Below are 18,760 nucleotides of genomic sequence, written 5' to 3' on the forward strand. Positions count from 1 at the left end.
TATGCATTTATTAAATGTGTGCCTTTAGGAATCTTTGCCGTAATCAGGATTACAGATTGTGATGGATGTGTGTGAAAAAAGGCATTTGGAAGCCACATAAGTCTTAAATTGGGGCACCGCGAGAAAACATGTTAGATTTGTTAACAAACATCTCATTAGCCCAGGTCCTTGGCCTTCATAGCAATGGAGATGGTTCCACCACAAAACTGCGGTAGACTAAAGCGCGCTCGACGAAAGCGCGTACGTGACGTCATCACAGCGCGACGAAAACATCGCGCTGTGAGCGGTAAATTTAAAATTAAAGTGAAAACCTTACCCTAACCCCCCCAAACCTAACCCTAAACCTAACCCTTAACCTAACCCTAAACCTAACGCTAAACCTAACGCTAACCCTTAACCTAACGCTAACCCTAACCCTAACGCTTAACGTAACCCTAAACCTAACCCTAACCCTTAACCTAACCCTAAGCCTAACCCTTACCTTTATGTGAATCGGCTTGCTTTAATTTTATTTTAATTTTAATTTAATTTATTTTTAATTTTTTTCATCACGCTGCTGATGATGTCAGGTACGCGCTTTCGTCGAGCGTGCTTTAGTGGACCGCGGTTTTGACGGGTCACGATGGAGATTCCTGTTGCACATACATGTTCCTTCAGTAGAATGCTTTTCATCATTTTTCAGAATTAACTGATCGCAGCCGAATTCTTTAAAGTACATATATATTTCAGGGAACTAAAAGTTTTTGGGAATCCATACTTCATGGGAAAATGGTATTAATGTGCTGAGAAATAGTTTTATCCCCCCATTTCCTTTTGAGGAAATGCTACTTTCCTGGTCCCTTTACTTCCTGATCTTCCTCAGGCAAAGATGGAGCGAGATCTCAGTAATAAGAAGATCTATCAGGAGGAAGAGATGCCGGAATCTGGAGCCGGCAGCGAGTTCAACCGCAAGCTGCGTGAGGAAGCCAGGCGCAAGAAATACGGCATTGTTCTGAAGGAATTCAAACTTGAGGATCAGCCTTGGATCCTGAAAGTCAATGGGAAGGCTGGACGGAAGTGAGTGGTTGATATTACAAAGATTTTGTTAGACTACCATTAACTATAATTTGTGCTGTTTGTTTCTGGTATATTGCCTTAATAGATTGTGTAAAATACTCTCCAAACTGCATCTTTTGTATTATTTTCATTAGAAATTGCCAATTCACTCGGTCAAATGCTTTCTCCGCATCCAAGAATATAAGCACCAAATCTAGTGCTGCTGCGTTATGCATTTATTAAATGTGTGCATTTAAGAATCTTTGTTGTAATCAAGATTACAGATTGTGATGGATGTGTGTGAAAAAGGCATTTGGAAGCCACCTTTGCTTTAGAATGTGGGCTATTTTTTCCCCCCTCTACTCCTTGCTGGGAAAAGGGTTAGGACCACTCCAGATTATGAATAGGGAAATTACTCAGAGAAGATGGAAGAACGCATGAAGGAGCCAAGGTGGCGCAGTGGTTAGAGTGCAGTACTGCAGGCCACTTCAGCTGACTGCTATCTGCAGTTCAGCGGTTCAAATCTCACCGGCTCAATGGTTGACTCAGCCTTCCATCCTTCCGAGGTGGGTAAAATGAGGACCCAGACTGTGGGGGCGATATGCTGACTCTGTAAACCGCTTAGAGAGGGCTGGAAGCCCTACGAAGCGGTATATAAGTCTAACTGCTATTGCTATTGCTAAGTTGTCTGTGCAAAACAATTGTCTGCCTCTCTTCCTGGCCTTCTCATACAGTTTCAACTTTAAACCCTGAAGTTACCGCGTGTGGATTTTTTTCCCCCCCACTCAGGTTCAAAGGAGTGAAAAAGGGCGGTGTGACTGAAAACACATCCTATTACATCTTTACTCAGTGTCCAGATGGTGCTTTTGAAGCCTTCCCAGTCAACAATTGGTATAATTTTACACCTGTTGCCAAGCATCGCACCTTGACTGCAGAGGAAGCGGAGGAGGAATGGGAAAGGTGAGAGAGTTGAAAGATCATATTCCTGCCTAGTTTCCATCAGGAACTAATCCCACAAGGCTAGTACTCCCTTCCTCAACCCGATCCCCACCTGTAAAATAGACCTTCCTGTTTCTAGCAAGGAATTGCAATGAGAAACCTTACTTCAAGTACTGTGATTGTGGCAGGTAAATTTAAATCCGAGCTTTTGCTTTTAGCTGCAATGCAAACACCAGCTCTTTCTAATTCTTCTTTTTGATTTGTAGTCATATTTTTAACTATCATCTTTGTTTCCCCTAGATTTATTTTAAACCCAGATACTTGACCATATTGATTAATTATGTTCATTAAGCCTATAGCTGATTTCCCCAGTTGGGTTAAAGTTATAACCAAGTCGTCCGCAAATGCTCGTACTCTGTATTCATAATGCCTAATCTTAATTCCCCGTACATCATCTGAATCACTTATTCTCTTCAGCAATAATTCCAAAGTTAAAATAAACAATAATGGAGACAGGGGACACCTCTGTCTTGTCGTGACCCATCAAAACCACGCTCGACTAAACCGCGCCCAATTAAACCGCGTCGCTGACGTCATCAACAGGGCAACAACAGCCAGCACGGAGAAAGAAGGGCGCTTTAAATAGCGCTTTGAAAGCAAGCCGATTCAACTTAAGGTAAGGGTTAGGTTTAGGGTTAGGGTTAGCTTTAGGGTTAAGTTAAGGGTTAGTGTTAGGGTTAGGTTTAGGGTTAGGTTTAGGGTTAGGCTTAGGATTAGGTTTAGGGGGTTAGGTTTAGGTTTAGGGGTTAATTTTAGGTTTAGGGTTTACAGCGTGCTTCGACGCGGTTTAGTCGAGCGCGGTTTTGTCGGTGAACCCTGTCTTGTTCCTTTTTCGATGTTAAAAGATTTTGTTAGACTACCATTAACTATAATTTGTGCTGTTTGTTTCTGGTATATTGCCTTAATAGATTGTGTAAAATACTCTCCAAACTGCATCTTTTGTATTATTTTCATTAGAAATTGCCAATTCACTCGGTCAAATGCTTTCTCCGCATCCAAGAATATAAGCATTGCAGGGACTTGGTTATTCTTCCCCAAATACTCCAATATATTAACCATTTGTCTTACGTTACTTTTCATTTGTCTCCCATGTATAAAACCAGATTGATCATTGTGAATCATTTGTTGCATAACTGACATCAACCTAGTATTTTAGCAAAAATTTTATAATCTGTATTAAGTAGTGATATAGGCCTATAGTTTTTTGGCTGAAGCTCTTTGCAATGCAGATTCTTTTAGAGAATCACCCTTACTGGCCTGGAATGCTGGGAGTTGCATTTTCAGAATATCTGGAGAGCAGCACGTAGAGAAAGGCTACTTGTAAACAAATCGGTAATATACTCAAAACACCGAGGATAGATAGGACACTTTTGTATAGATTTTATGGTTCATACAGTATTTGTAAACCAATCAGAGTCACTTAAATGGTAAGATGGGAGATGTATACACTTGATTAACAAATTTTTAAAACAATAACCGCTACTAAAGATCCTTCTTCTATGGCGTGGAGTAAAATCAAGGTGTTTGAGGATGCCAGTTTCATCCTTCATCTTCTACAAGTTTATTATTCTTATTATTGTAACACGCTCTACATGGGGCTGCCCTTGAAGAGTGTTCGAAGACTCCAATTAGTCCAGAATGCAGCCGCGCGAGCGATTGTGGGTGCACCAAGGTACACCCACGTTACACCTATCCTCCGCGAGCTGCACTGGCTACCTATTAGTCTCCGAATCCGCTTCAAGGTGCTGGTCGCTACCTATAAAGCCCTACATGGCATCGGACCTGGGTACCTGAGAGACCGCCTCCTGCCGATTACCTCCCTCAGACCGATTAGATCGCACAGGTTGGGTCTCCTCCGGATTCCATCTGCCAGCCAATGTCGGCTGGCGACTCCCCAGGGGAGAGCCTTCTCTGCTGCAGCTCCGGCCCTCTGGAACGAGCTCCCTGTTGAGATCCGGACCCTTCCTACCCTCCCGGCCTTCCGCAAAGCCACCAAGTCCTGGCTGCTCCAGCAGGCTGTGGGGAGCTGAGAAGCATTTACCTCCACGGAAATTGTGAATGTTGGTTTTGTTTTTAATATGTTGTCTTTGTCTCATTCCCCCCTTTCCCTTGTCTATTGTGAGCCGCCTGGAGTCCTCCGGGAGTGGGCGGCATACAAGACAAACAAACAAACAAACAAACAAATAAACAAATAAATAAATAAATAAATAAATAAGCTAAAACAGAACCAGTTCCCGCACATCTAGGCCGCCGTATCAGTATGGTAGCTGGAAACAAGTTTTTTTGCAAGAGCTTTTGCAAGTGGTTCTTCTCTCCGAGTAGATTTAACATCTGGTTGACCCTCCTCTTCTGCAGGAGAAACAAAGTCCTAAACCACTTCAGCATCATGCAGCAACGCCGACTGAAAGATCAGGGGGAGGAAGAGAAGAGGAGGAGAAAGAGAAGAAAGGCAAAAAGAAAGGCAGCGACCTGAAAATCCATGACCTGGAAGATGAACTGGAGATGAGTTCGGATGACAGCGAGTTCAGCGATACTGATGGTGCGGCATGTGGGAGGGGAGGGGGGGGAGAGGTTGGGATCGGAAAAAATAGTTCCTATAATCCAGATGAGTGGATTATTTCCCAGAATTCATAGACAGTGCACCCAAATATATTGGGAAGAGGCATGGCACGACAAAACGCGGTCCACTAAAGCTTGCCCGATTAAAGCGCGTCGCTGACGTCATCAGCAACGCGACAACAGCGACCGCGGAGAAAAAAGGGCGCTTTAAAAAGCGCTTTGAAAGCAAGCCGATTCACATTAAGGTAAGGGTTAGGGTTAGGTTAAGGGTTAGGGTTAGGGTTAGGTTAAGGGTTAGGGTTAGGTTAGGGTTAGGTTAAGGGTTAGCGTTAGGTTTAGCGTTAGGTTAAGGGTTAGGTTTAGGGTTAGGTTAAGGGGTTAGGGTTAGGTTTAGGGTTAGGTTTCGGGGGGTTAGGTTTAGGTTTAGGGGTTAATTTTAGCTTTAGCGCTCACAGCGTGCTTTTTCGTCGCGCTGTGATGACGTCAGGTACGCGGTTTCGTCGAGCGCGCTTTAGTCGACCGCGGTTTTGTGGTGGAACCGGGAAGAGGCCCATTCTCGATTGCGGTTGAGATCCAGGAGCTGGTGGTCCTGGTGTGCATAAAGATAGGTTTATCTTTTGTGCCATTTTATTTTATAACAATTTTTTATTGTTTTTATTACGCACACAAAAAAAGAAAAAAAAATCTTTCGTTACACCTTGTACAAAAGCGTGTCCATTGGTTACGGATACATTTCGTGTGTTTCTTCCACAATCATTACCTATACTTCCTTCAAATTAAGTTGTACATTTTAAAATTTACGTATTTTTGCTCTCACTGTATTTAATTACAGTTACTTAAACTTGTTTTTTTCCCTAAGATCATTTATATTTAAAGACACAACCATCTACTGGCATACTTTCAGAATCTCATGAGCCTACCATAACTTTACATCTTATAACATATTATAAAAAAGATTCAATGAGTAGGATATCTAACATTCCCTCCCCTTTCCCCCCCCCCAAACTCACAAATAGCGCTTCTGTCCAAATTACTTTTAGTAGTACAACACACCTGTATATATTATTAAATATTATCCATCAACATTTCCTTATTATTATTTTTTTCAGGTTCCTGAAGGAGCAGATATTTTTTTAATGAAAATTTTTAAAAACAAACTTTTCCAAATATTTACTTCCCTCCCCCCAACCCCCCCAACCTTCCCCCCCCCCCGATTTCCCAGAACCAATACAAGGCATAAATCTTTAACAAAAACATTCTAAAATAAACTTAAAAAGAAAAAAAGTTAATAACATCTTTCACTTGAGCCTTGCTAGGCTAGCTCTAAACAATTTATATCATTCCTGGTTTCTTTAGTCATAAGCTATCTGAAATTTCTCAATCCCGTATTTATTTTGAGTATAATCAATCCATCTTTTCCACTCCAGTTTATATCTCTCGTTTGAATGGTCCTTGAGATATGCAGATATTTTGGCCATCTCGGCTAGGTTTGTTACTTTCAGTGTCCATTCTTGAATAGTAGGCAAATCTTCCTTCTTCCAATATTGCACCACCAACAGTCTAGCTGCGGTTATTAAATGCAAAATCAGAACATTTCCTTATTATTATTGTAGTTTAGCTAAAAATCGTTTACTATTCATCTCACCTCTCCTCAGGCCCAAAGGAGATTATACCTTTATAACCAGCTCTCAACAGAAATTTATTAATAAGATTTATAGGTCTTCTCCCTAACCCCCAAATTGCAATTTACATCCAGTTTATTTTACTAATTAAGGTTATCATTTCATTGTTATCATCTTGAATAATTAGATGTTAACAAACTAAACAGTTAGAATCTAGAAGTCTCTAAAAATGTTAACATTAATAATCACCAAAAGTATCCATTAACATTTCCTTATTGTTATTATAGTTGAAAAAAAGAAAAAGAAATGAATTGTTTACTATTTGTATCACATCTCCTCTCTTCTGACCCAGATTAGTTTACCTTCATAACAAGAACTAGACAAAGGTTTGTTAGTAATAATTATCTTTTATCTCGTGCCATTTTTGACCACCTCTTCTACAATAGCTTGGAATTTGGGTTTGCTGCCGTTTTCCCCTTGGGCAAAGTGGTTTAATAGATTTTGGCTTTGAAATGTTTTTTTTCATAAGAAAATAAATCGGTCCTGTGGGCATCCTTCCCTAGGTGAGAAGCCTGCCAAAACCAAGAAAAAAACACCGCTCACAAAGAAAAAGAAAAAGAAGAAAGGATCAGATGACGAAGCCTTTGAAGACAGTGATGATGGAGATTTTGGAGGGCCAGGAAGTGGACTACATGTCGATGGATCGAGGTACGTTCCCCTAAGAGGGCAGATAATTTCTGCCCAATTGCACGGTTACTCTTAGCAGTAGCAATAGCAGTTAGACTTATATACCGTTTCATAGGGCTTTCAGCCCTCTCTAAGCGGTTTACAGAATCAGCATATTGCCCCCAACAACAATCCGGGTCCTCATTTTACCCACCTCGGAAGGATGGAAGACTGAGTCAATCTTGAGCCGGTGAGATTAGAACAGCCGAACTGCAGATAACAGTCAGCTGAAGTGGCCTGCAGTGCTGCACCCTAACCACTGCGCCACCTCGGCTCTAGATAGATAGATAAATAAGAGATATGGATGGATGGATGGATGGATAGGTAGGTAGATAGATAGACAGACAGACGGACAGACAGACAGACGCATAGAGATATAGAGATATATACATATATAGTTTATAGATAGATAGATAGATAGATAGATAGATAGATAGATAGATAGATAGATAGATAGATAGCAATAGCAGTTAGACTTATATACCGCTTCATAGGGCTTTCAGCCCTCTCTAAGCGGTTTACAAAGTCAGCATATTGCCCCCAACAACAATCCGGGTCCTCATTTTACCCACCTCGGAAGGATGGAAGGCTGAGTCAACCTTGAGCCGGTGAGATTAGAACCGCCGAACTGCAGATAGCAGTCAGCTGAAGTGGCCTGCAGTCCTGCACCCTAACCACTGCCCCACCTCGGCTCTTCATGTGGCTTAGCTGCTGCTCCTCCAGCATCTGTTTTTGCGGTGTGGGTCTGGAGGATGCCTTATTACCAGGAGTAGTCAACCTTTTTATACCTACCGCCCACTTTTGTATCTCTGTTAGTAGTAAAATTTTCTAACCGCCCACCGATTCCACAGTAACGGTGATTTTGTGAAAACCTAATGAAAATGTTTTTAAACAATGCTATGATTTTTTTTAAAAAAAGTCAATTAAATTTAAAAAAAGGAAAGTGCTTCAGTATCGGACAAAACCCCTACTGCCCACCATGAAAGCTGGAACGCCCGGTTCACCGACAAAAGGGCGAATGACAAAACCGCGCCCGACTAAACCGCAGTGACAAAACCACGTGTTCTAAAGCGTTCTGATGAATGAGCGCTGAATTGCGCCGACAACAGTGCGGCGACAGAAGCGCGCTGTAAAACTAAACCTAACCCTAAACCTAACCCCTAAACCTAAAGGTAACGCTAAACGTAACGCTAAACGTAAAGCTAACCCTAAACCTAGCCCTAAACCTAACCCTAAAACTAACCCTAAAACTAACCCTAAACATAACGCTAACCCTAACCCTAAACGTAACGCTAAACCTAACCCTAAAACTAACCCTAAACCTAACCCTTACATTAAGTTAAATCGACTTTCTGTCAATGCGCAGTTGTAAAGCGCCCTTCTGTCTCCGTGCTGTTGTCGCCGCGCTGTTGTCGGCGCATTGATGTTGTCACGGTTTTAGCAACGCAGTTTAGTCGGGTGCGGTTTTGTCGTTCGCCCTTTTGTCGGGTCACAGGAACGCCCACTAGTGGGCGGTAGGGACCAGGTTGACTACCACTGCCTTGGGTATGCTGCTAATTCATGGTGGTTTTTTTTCTGGGAATAGATTGGGTTCCCTACTGCCAATTTATAGGGTGTTAATGTCTTGTTTTGCTTAGAATTGGGTTTTCTTCTGTCATTTTACAGCAGCTCAGCAGAGGAAGCCGTCGGCAAGCCAAAAGTCGCCAAAGAAGACACCCCGAAAGGTACGTGGCTGAACCAGACCAGCAGCAGTTATACAAATAGCCGAGGTGGCGCAGTGGTTAGAGTGCAGTACTGCAGGCCACTTCAGCTGACTGCTATCTGCAGTTCGGCATTCAAATCTCACCGGCTCAAGGTTGACTCAGCCTTCCATCCTTCCGAGGTGGGTGAAATGAGGACCCGGATTGTTGTTGGGGGCAATATGCTGACTCTGTAAACCGCTTAGAGAGGGCTGGAAGCCCTATGAAGCGGGATATAAGTCTAACTGCTATTGCTGTTGCTAAATGAGCAAAATTATTGACATAGTCTCCTATTTTCAAGTCATTATATCTTGGGAATCATTCTGTGGGTGCGATGTTACATCTGACCTGTTAGCCCTTTGGAGTTATTGTGCAGTTTTGCATATATGTGTCTGTCATACACATTAGGTTAGCTGATGAGTCACTTTTTGGGGGTGGGGTGGGAAAGACCTTGAGGATTGAATAAAATCCTGCCTAGGATCCTTTATTTAAAGATCCTTATATCTCTACTTCTATGCCTTAACTTACGTTTCCCTAGAAAATCTCAGGGAAGTAGCAGCATCCCTATTAGATCGTTGTTGACCTGTAAGGCTTATGTTTACAGCGAATGTTGGCCAGATGTGTGGTTGAGAGCTATTGCCAAAAGAAGCCACAGGTCAGTGGTGGGATTCAGCCGGTTCGCACCTATTCGGGAGAACCAGTTGGTAACTTTCTAAGCAGTTCAGAGAACCGGTTGTTAGAAGAAATCTCCTTTTGTTTTTTCCACTTTACAGGGCTAATCCTGTAAGGAAGGCAGGAAGGAGACATTCTGGTGTTGTTTGTAGTCTAATCTTTATTGCCCTGCTTACAGAAACTGCCTCTCCGGTTAACCCTGATTACCATTGGTAATTAACTAAGGCGAAGCGCCCATCGACCTGAGTGACATTGACTTGGCCACGCCCTCATGATCACATGACCTCCGAGCCCCGCCTACCCAGCTGGTCATTAGGGCAGAGAACCGGTTGTTAAATTATTTGAATCCCACCACTGCCACAGATGCTAATGAATGGAGAAGCGCATTCTTTTTTTTGTTTTTATAAATTTTTATTTTAAACACATAAATACATCAACAGAAACAAACACATGACTTAAAAACAACATGGGAATGAGAAGTTCCATCGTATATCATACAGCAGTTCCGTATCGGTTTCTTTTCTTTTCTCCCTCCCTTCCTTCCTCCTCTCCATCACCTTCTTCCTTCCCTTACCTCTCCCCTACTCCTACCCTCTTTTTCTCCTTCCTACCCTCTCTCCTTCTCTTTCTTTCTCTTCCTCCCTCCTCTCCTTTTTCTCTCCCTTCCTCCCACCTCTCCTTACCTCTTTCTTCTTCCCCTACCTCTCCTCCACACTTCTTCTTCCTACTATCTCTCCTTCTCTTTCTCTTCCACCCTCCACTCCTTTCCATTCCTTCGTCCCTCCATTCTCTACTTCCTCCCTTCCCTCCTTTCCTTCCTTCCTTCTTCCCTTCCTTTCTTTTTCTATTGTTATAGGTGTCTCTTTCAAATCCCAGTTTATGTTTTCTTGGGGATGGTATTTCCACAAAGAAGCGCATTCTTTATCCTGGGCAAAGGAAACCAATGGGGGGGGGGATGCGCTCTTAAGTTTAATGAAAAAAAAATGAAAAGCTGAAGTCAAGAAAAGCCTTGATTCCTCCGTGATCCAAGCCATGCTGTTTTCCAGGTATCGACGAAGCGAGTGATAGCAGTGAAGAGAGTGAGGAGGAGAAGGCTGCAGAGGAGAAAGAAGAGGAGGAGGAGGAGAAGAAGGTCCCTACTCCGCAGGACAAAAAGAAAAAGAAAGGTGATGAAGCCTGAAGCTGGATGGGGAAGGAGCTTGGGAAAGGGACGCATAAATCGAGCTTGGGAAAGGGAAAATGCAACCGTCTCCGGTAGGACTTGATAGAAATCCAGAACAAGCATACAATTCAGCTTTCCAAAAGCCTTACGCTTTGACAAGAAACAGAAGTATTTATTTATTTATTATTTGTTTGTTTGTTTATTATTATTTATTATTTATTTATTATTTGTTTGTTTGTTTGTTTGTTTATTATTATTTATTATTTATTTATTATTTGTTTGTTTGTTTGTTTATTATTATTTATTATTTATTTATTATTTATTTATTTATTATTATTTATTTATTATTATTTATTTATTTATTATTTGTTTATTGTTTATTATGTATTTATTATTTGTTTATTATTTATTTATTGTTTATTTATTATTATTTATTTATTATTACTTACTTATTTACTTATTTATTTACTTACTTATTTATTTATTTACTTACTTATTTATCATTTATTTATTATTTATTTATTATTATTTTATTATTTATTTATTATTTATTTATTATTATTTTATTATTTGTTTATTATTATTTATTTATTATTATTATTATTTACTTACTTATTTATTTATATTTATTTATTTACTTATTTACTTACTTGCTTATTTACTTACTTATTTATTTACTTACTTACTTATTTGTTTATTTATTTATTTACTTATTTGTTTGTTTGTTTGTTTGCAAAATTTATAGGCCGCCCAATCCCGAAGGACTCTGGGCGGCTTACAAAGCAAAAAGAAAAAAAGAAATAATAAGAAATAAAGGAAAGACAAATTTAAAAGCATCACTCATGCACTCGATCTGATCGGGGCTGGAACTCAACAATGAGGTCAACAGCCCCAGACCTGCCGGAATAGCCAGGTTTTAACAGCTTTTCCGAAGGCCGTGAGAGTGGGCAAGGTCCGGATCTCTGGGGGTAGCTCATTTCAAAGGGTAGAGCAAATTGTGGCAGTCAGTTTTTTTTTAATTGCCTGATTTTTATATCAGCTGCCAAATCCTGTTTTTTTCTTGTGGAATTCAACTCTCTTACCACACAGGGCCACGGAAATAAACCTCCAGCGACCTTTGATTTGGGAGTTGGGAGCAGAAACTGGGTGCTTTCTCTGTTCTTGTGAGCTTGAGGAAAAGTTGGAATATTTTGGAGCACGGCAGTTTTGCAGCCGCTATGAGAGTTTCTTGAGACGGGCTTGAGGAGCCACCAGCAGCTCAGCACCCTCATGTCAATGTGGCTGGGGGCCTTGAAGATAGGAGAGAAAGCTCCCGATTATTGCAACGCGCTCTACATGGGGCTACCCTTGAAAAGCGTTCAGAGACTACAGCTAGTCCAGAATGCGGCTGCGCAAGCGATATTGGGTGTACCGAGGTACACCCATGTTACACCTATCCTTCACGAGCTGCACTGGCTGCCAATTGGTCTCCAGACACAATTCAAGATGTTGGTTATTACCTTTAAAGCCCTTCATGGCTTAGGACCAGCATACCTGCGAGACCGCCTACTGCAACATACCTCCCAACGGCCGGTAAGATCCCACAGGGTGGGCCTCCTTCAGATGCCGTCAACCAGACAATGTCGGCTGGCGGGCCCCCGGAGGAGAGCCTTCTCTGTGGCTACTCAGACTCTCTGGAATCAGCTATCCCCAGAGATCCGGACCTTACCCACCCTCATGGCCTTCAGGAGAGCTGTAAAAACCTGGCTGTTCCGGCAGGCCTGGGGCTGTTGACCTCATTGTTGAGGTCCAGCCCCGATTAGAATGAATGTATGAGGTGTTGTGATTTTTATATTGTCCTTTTATTTTCTTTTTCTCTCTTTTTACTTTTGTAAGCCGCCCGGAGTCCTTCAGGATTGGGCGGCCTATAAATTTTAATAATAAATAAATAAATAAATAAATAAATAAATAAATAAATAAATAAATAAATAAATAAATAAATAAATAATAAATAAATAAATAAATAAATAAATAAATAAAATAAATTTCTTGACTCTGCTTTGCAGACAGCAGTGATGAGTCGGAGACATCAGAGGATAGCGACATTGACAGCGAAGCATCTTCAGCTCTCTTCATGACGGTAATTCCAGAGGCAGCTTCTTTTGCCCAGAGAAGAGGAGGTACCGGATATTTCGGAGTATAAGATGCACCTTCCCCCACTAAAAGAACATGGAAATGTTGGTGCGTCTTATACACAGAATACAGCCATTTTGGGCCTCCCAAAGCCCCGCCCTCACATCCCATTTTTGTGAAAAAGGGGCCATTTTCTTTTTTTGCAAAAAATGAGGCTTTTTTGCCTTGCCCCAGCTCTGCTGAAGCCTGCAGAGGGCTGCTGGGGGCTGAGGGAAGGCAAAAAATTTTTTTCTTACTTACCTCTTCGAAATCTTGGTGCGTCTTATACACTGGTGTGTCTTATAGTCCGAAAAATACGGTAGCTAGCATCGAACTTGCCTCCTGCAGGAAGGCTAGCTACTGTCCCTGGCATCTCCAGGAACCCATCCCATCTCTTCTCTGCTTCCCTTACTTGGTTTGTGAACCCCAGAACACTTCCGGTGTGCTTGTATTTAGAACAGAGCTTTTGTCAAGGGTAAAGGCCAGAGTGAAAGTCCCCTGTTTCTACCACTGCAACTCAGCCAGATGGGCAACTATATTTGCATATTGTGAACCAGGAGCCAAGGTGGCGCAGTGGTTAGGGTGCAGTACTGCAGGCCACTTCAGCTGACTGCTATCTGCAGTTCGGCGGTTCAAATCTCACCGGCTCAGGGTTGACTCAGCCTTCCATCCTTCCGAGGTGGGTGAAATGAGGACCCGGATTGTTGTTGGGGGCGATATGCTGACTCTGTAAACTGCTTAGAGAGGGCTGAAAGCCCTATGAAGCGGTATATAAGTGTACTGCTATTGCTAACCCTAACTTCACGGAATAGTTGGTGACCCTACAAATTGTTTTCCCAGCTCTATACTTCTGCTCGTCTGTTTGGTTTGCTTGACAGCTTTACAAATCAATGGATAGAAGCAACTCCTTTATAAAACGTTTTGCCCGGCTTATGTTTTTGGCGTTGAGGTTTTAAAAATACGTCCTAGTAGAAGCTGTTTCACTAACATAAATTGGCCCTCTGGATTCCACAGCACAAAGTTATTTTGCTGCTGCTTCCCTCCTTGTCCAAGATGAAGGTCGTCTCCCAACATCAGCTTCGTTTGGCTCCTCACAAAGTAGTCCTTGCTGATGTTCTGTCTACTCAAGAGGCTTTTTAGCACAGTATGGGGCTCAGGTTCAGGCATGTTTGGATAGAACAAGGGGGTTCACCAACAAAAGGGCGAATGACAAAACCGCGCCCGACTAAACCGCGGCGCTGATGTCATCAACAGGGCGACAACAGCGCGGAGACAGAAGTGCACTGTAAAAGTAACCCTAAAGCTAAACTTAACCCCTAACCCTAACCCTAACCCTTAACCTAATCCTAACCCTTAACCTAAACCTAACCCTTACCTTAACCCTAACCCTTAACCTAACCCTAAACCTAACCCTTACCTTAACCCTAACCCTAACCCTTAAGTTAAATCGGCTTTCTTTCGACGCGCTATTGTAAAGCGCCCTTCTTTCTCCACGCTGGCTGTTGTCGCCGCGTTGACGTCAGCGACGCGGTTTAGTCGGGCGCGGTTTTGACCCTTTTGTCGGGTCACGGAACAAGGGAGCATAACTGAGCCCATCCTCCTGACACCTTCACAGAAAAAGAAGACTCCTCCCAAAAAGGAACGCAAGGGCTCAGCCAGCAGCTCACAAGGGAACAGCCGTCCAGGGACCCCCTTGGTGGATGCCGGCAGCACCTCGTCCATGCTGCGGGCTGCAGCCAACAAGCTGGAACAAGGTAGGGCCATGTGTGGGAATCTCACCTTGTCTGTCTCTTTGCTGGTGTCTGTACCCTCTAAACTCAGCGTATTTTTGGGAAGCCTTGGTGAAAACCCCGGGGGGGCTTTTTACCAGGTTCGCCTGGTACATCAGTTGCGCCCCTTTCTGGATCGGGATGCTCTGTGCACAGTCACCCATTCCCTTGTCCTTTCTCGCCTGGACTACTGTAACACTCTCTACATGGGGCTGCCCTTGAAGAGCACTCGGAAGCTTCAACTGGTCCAGAATGCGGCTGCGCGGGTTGTCATGGGGGCACCCAGGTACTCCCATGTTACACCCTTTTAGGCACCCTGCACTGGTTGCCGGTTGTCTTCCGGGTGCGATTCAAGGTACTAATTATGACCTTTAAAGCGCTCCATGGCTTAGGCCCAGGGTACCTGCGAGACCACCTACTGCCACCGGTAGCCTCCCACCGTCCAGTGCGATCCCACAAAGTTGGCCTCCTCAGGGTGCCGTCGGCCAGACAGTGTCGGCTAGTGACCCCCAGGGGGAGAGCCTTCTCTGTGGGAGCCCCTTCCCTCTGGAATGAGCTGCCCCCGGAGCTTCGTATAATCCCCGACCTCCGGTCCTTCCGACGCGCCCTAAAAAGTTGGCTTTTCCAGCAAGCCAGCCTGGCCTGAACAAAACAAATCAAAGAATTGATTATTGTTAATTTTAATTTGAATTCTTTTTTAAAAAATGTGTCATTGTTAATTTTAATTGGGTTTGGGGATATCCTATTTAATTTCTTTTTAACTTTTGTAGTATGTGTTTCTTTTAATGTTGTACGCCGTCCTGAGTCCTTGGGAGAAGGGCGGCATATAAATCGAATAAACCTCAACCTCAAACCTTTTCAAAGCAAGCACTTCGAAATGCTTTGCCTACAGAGACACAGTTTGAAAAATGTGGAGGCCATCTACTTCAACCAAGCACTGGTGTTCAGTAGTTAAAGTCTTTAAGCCTGCTTAACTATCTGCCTCTTTTTTCTGTGGCTTTTAGTAACACAATCTTTGTATTTCCTCCAGCCACTGTTCCACAAGTGACTGGAATTGTGCATTCCCTGAAAATTATTTGGGAGAATGTGCGTTGGAAATTCTTGTGAATATTGCACTTTTTGGCTACTCGTGAAAATAGTCTGGACTTTGTTCGGAGTTTGATGTAAGCCTAAAGAGAGTTTTTTAAATTAAATCTCATCTTAAAAAATATTAAAATTAACGTAACTCTGATAACATCGCCAGGGATTTTTTATTTGGTGGAAGCTTTTTTTACTTTATTGAATCTCCCAAGATGCTTCACTTGTGTGAGGTCCAAAGTATCCCTTCAGAATGGTTGGATAATTGAGCTAAAGTTTAAAGATCTTAATTCTAGTTCAGATACTGGAGTAGGAAAAACAAATTTTGTCTCTGGCTGCGAAAGTTTCTTCTGCGGTGATGAGTTTTCAAGATCTCTGGCACTGAACGGAATCATATCTTGAGGCTGAATTAAAGCTAGCAGAAGAATCTAGGTCAGTGTTTCTCAACCTTGGCAACTTGAAGATGTCCGGACTTCAACTCCCAGAATTCCCCAGCCAGTCAGTGTTTCTCAACCTTGGCAACTTGAAGATGTCCGGACTTCAACTCCCAGAATTCCTCAGCCAGTCAGTGTTTCTCAACCTTGGCAACTTGAAGATGTCCGGACTTTAACTCCCAGAATTCCCCAGCCAGTCAGTGTTTCTCAACCTTGGCAACTTGAAGATGTCCGGACTTCAACTCCCAGAATTCCCCAGCCAGTCAGTGTTTCTCAACCTTGGCAACTTGAAGATGTCCGGACTTCAACTCCCAGAATTCCCCAGCCAGTCAGTGTTTCTCAACCTTGGCAACTTGAAGATGTCCGGACTTTAACTCCCAGAATTCCCCAGCCAGTCAGTGTTTCTCAACCTTGGCAACTTGAAGATGTCCGGACTTCAACTCCCAGAATTCCCCAGCCAGTCAGTGTTTCTCAACCTTGGCAACTTGAAGATGTCCGGACTTCAACTCCCAGAATTCCCCAGCCAGCGAATGCTGGCTGGGGAATTCTGGGAGTTGAAGTCCAGACATCTTCAAGTTGCCAAGGTTGAGAAACACTGATCTAGGCTGTTTGTTCCTTCTTCAGCAACTCTCTCTTCCACTTGTCCTTACGTGGGCTAAGGTCCTTGGAATTGTTTGCCAGGAGAGAGCAGATCAGAAGGTGCTTCTGAATTGTAGCTCTGAAGTTTATCTGACTTTCGTTTGCCTTGGACAGGGAAACGACAGGCAGGCTCCAGTGAACTCCCAGCTGCTAAGAGGTTGAAAATGGATGCTGCCACCACATCTGGGAAATCTACCCCACAGCCACAGTCAGGAAAATCAACGCCCAGTAGTGGGTAAGTATATGAATAAGCTACGAGGGAGCAGAAATAGGAAGTGAGACTACTGTGTGGTGTTGGAATAATAACAAAACAAAAAAACAAAAAATATACATCCAATGTGTATGAAACGTTAAAACACCTAAACTTCATCAAACGTACGTTAGGCATTCATAGTAAGTATTTAAATATTGCTAATAATATTATTTAAGAGCCGAGGTGGCGCAGTGGTTAGGGTGCAGTACTGCAGGCCACTTCAGCTGACTGTTATCTGCAGTTCAGCGGTTCTAATCTCACCGGCTCAAGGTTGACTCAGCCTTCCATCCTTCCGAGGTGGGTAAAATGAGGACCCGGATTGTTAGGGGCAATATGCTGACTCTGTAAACCGCTTAGAGAGGGCTGAAAGCCCTATGAGGCGGTATGTAAGTCTAACTGCTATTGCTATGATCTTTTGTGAATTTATTTCCAGAATTAGAACTATAGCTAGTGTCTGGATCGGTCCATTAACTTGCTTCCTTTTTTGCAGTGATGTACAGCTGACGGAAGATGCTGTGCGCCGGTATCTGACTCGCAAGCCCATGACCACTAAGGATCTCCTAAAGAAATTCCAGACCAAGAAGACTGGATTAAGCAGCGAACAGACAGTCAATGTGCTGGCACAGATTCTTAAGCGCCTGAACCCTGAGCGCAAGAACATCAACGACAAGATGCACTTCTTCCTTAAGGAATGAACAGGGCCAGGCGTGGGTACTTGCCAGCTGGCTTTGAGCGTCTTGTGGTTCCACAACGGCTCTGGTGGCTGGAAGATGAAACCATGGGATTGGCATCTGACCTTCTGGGGAAAGGGAGAAGCCCCTGTTCTGCTTTCACCTGGAAGCCCTCTGGAAATTGGGGGTGGTAGATGCAGGGGAAGAGTTTGGCATAACCCGTTACTGGGTACGTAAGATGCCATTTTTCTGAATGAGATGTAGGGATGTATGGGAAAGAGAATTAACAGACAGTGCCATTTTTGGAAATAAACCTGTACACCTTTTACACTCTGTCCCCTGTATTTATTTATTTTTCTGGAAGACCTAGAAATTACAACCTTACTAATTGTTCACACACAGAACCCGTCTAGAATAGAATAGAATAGAATAGAATAGAATAGAATAGAATAGAATAGAATAGAATTTTATTATTTGTATGCCGCCTTTCTCCGGGAGGACTCAGGGCAGCGAACAATTCAAGGGGGAAAAAGGGGGAACATAAAAAACAAAATACAAATAATAAAAGTAAACAACAGTCGCACAACCATGCATGTCGAGAGGGGAGGGGAACTCATCAGCCCCAGGCCTGCCGGCAAAGCCAGGTTTTGACGGCTTTTCGGAAGGCCTGGAGAGAGGTGAGGGTCCGAATCCCTGCGGGGGGAGTTCATTCCAGAGGGCCGGAGCTGCCACAGAGAAGGCCCTCCCCCGGGTAATAGCCAGGTGGCATTGGCTGGTAGATGGCACCCGGAGGAGGCCGACCCTGTGAGATCTAATGGGTCTGTGGGAGGTAATTGGCAGCAGGCGGTCTCTCAAGTGAACCTTGGTATGGCATGAAAGCAACCACTTAAAGCTTGCTGAGGATATCTCCTCAGCAAAGAAGCTTCCAGCTAGTAGGAAACCTTTTGCTAAGGTACGCTGAAGTCAGTCCAAGATGTTCCAGCATTATAGTAGTGGTTTCCCTGGAAAATAGAAGACAGTTTCCAACCTGAAAAATGGGAAGAGGCAGTTCTGAAGAGAGCACACACACGAGGGGCGTGGGTGGCTTGCAGTCACTCAAGGTAGAAGCTGCTAAATAATCTGGGGCAAGTTTCTTGGGTTCCACCACAAATGCGCGAACAACAAAAGCGCGCCTGACTAAACCGCGGTGACAAAACCGCACCGACAAAACCACGCGACGAATGAGCGACGAATGAGCCCTGAAGCGCGCCGA

General features: G+C 43.3%; 1 protein-coding gene across 1 annotated transcript in view; it reads left to right on the forward strand.

The window, feature by feature from the left end:
* The window catches only part of GTF2F1 (general transcription factor IIF subunit 1), a 32,754-nt gene extending 14,918 nt beyond the window's left edge, over positions 1–17,836 (forward strand). The window contains 11 exon segments of the mRNA XM_032211406.1: positions 863–1,056; positions 1,825–1,995; positions 4,390–4,457; positions 4,460–4,573; positions 6,779–6,923; positions 8,607–8,665; positions 10,399–10,518; positions 12,560–12,633; positions 14,281–14,419; positions 16,699–16,819; positions 17,328–17,836. Coding sequence (XP_032067297.1) covers positions 863–1,056; positions 1,825–1,995; positions 4,390–4,457; positions 4,460–4,573; positions 6,779–6,923; positions 8,607–8,665; positions 10,399–10,518; positions 12,560–12,633; positions 14,281–14,419; positions 16,699–16,819; positions 17,328–17,532 — 1,410 coding nt within the window. The 3' untranslated portion in view covers positions 17,533–17,836.
* Positions 17,837–18,760: the final 924 nt, after the last annotated feature.

Source organism: Thamnophis elegans, chromosome 2 (genome assembly GCF_009769535.1).
Source record: "Thamnophis elegans isolate rThaEle1 chromosome 2, rThaEle1.pri, whole genome shotgun sequence".
In the NCBI taxonomy this organism is placed as follows: Eukaryota; Metazoa; Chordata; class Lepidosauria; order Squamata; family Colubridae; genus Thamnophis; species Thamnophis elegans.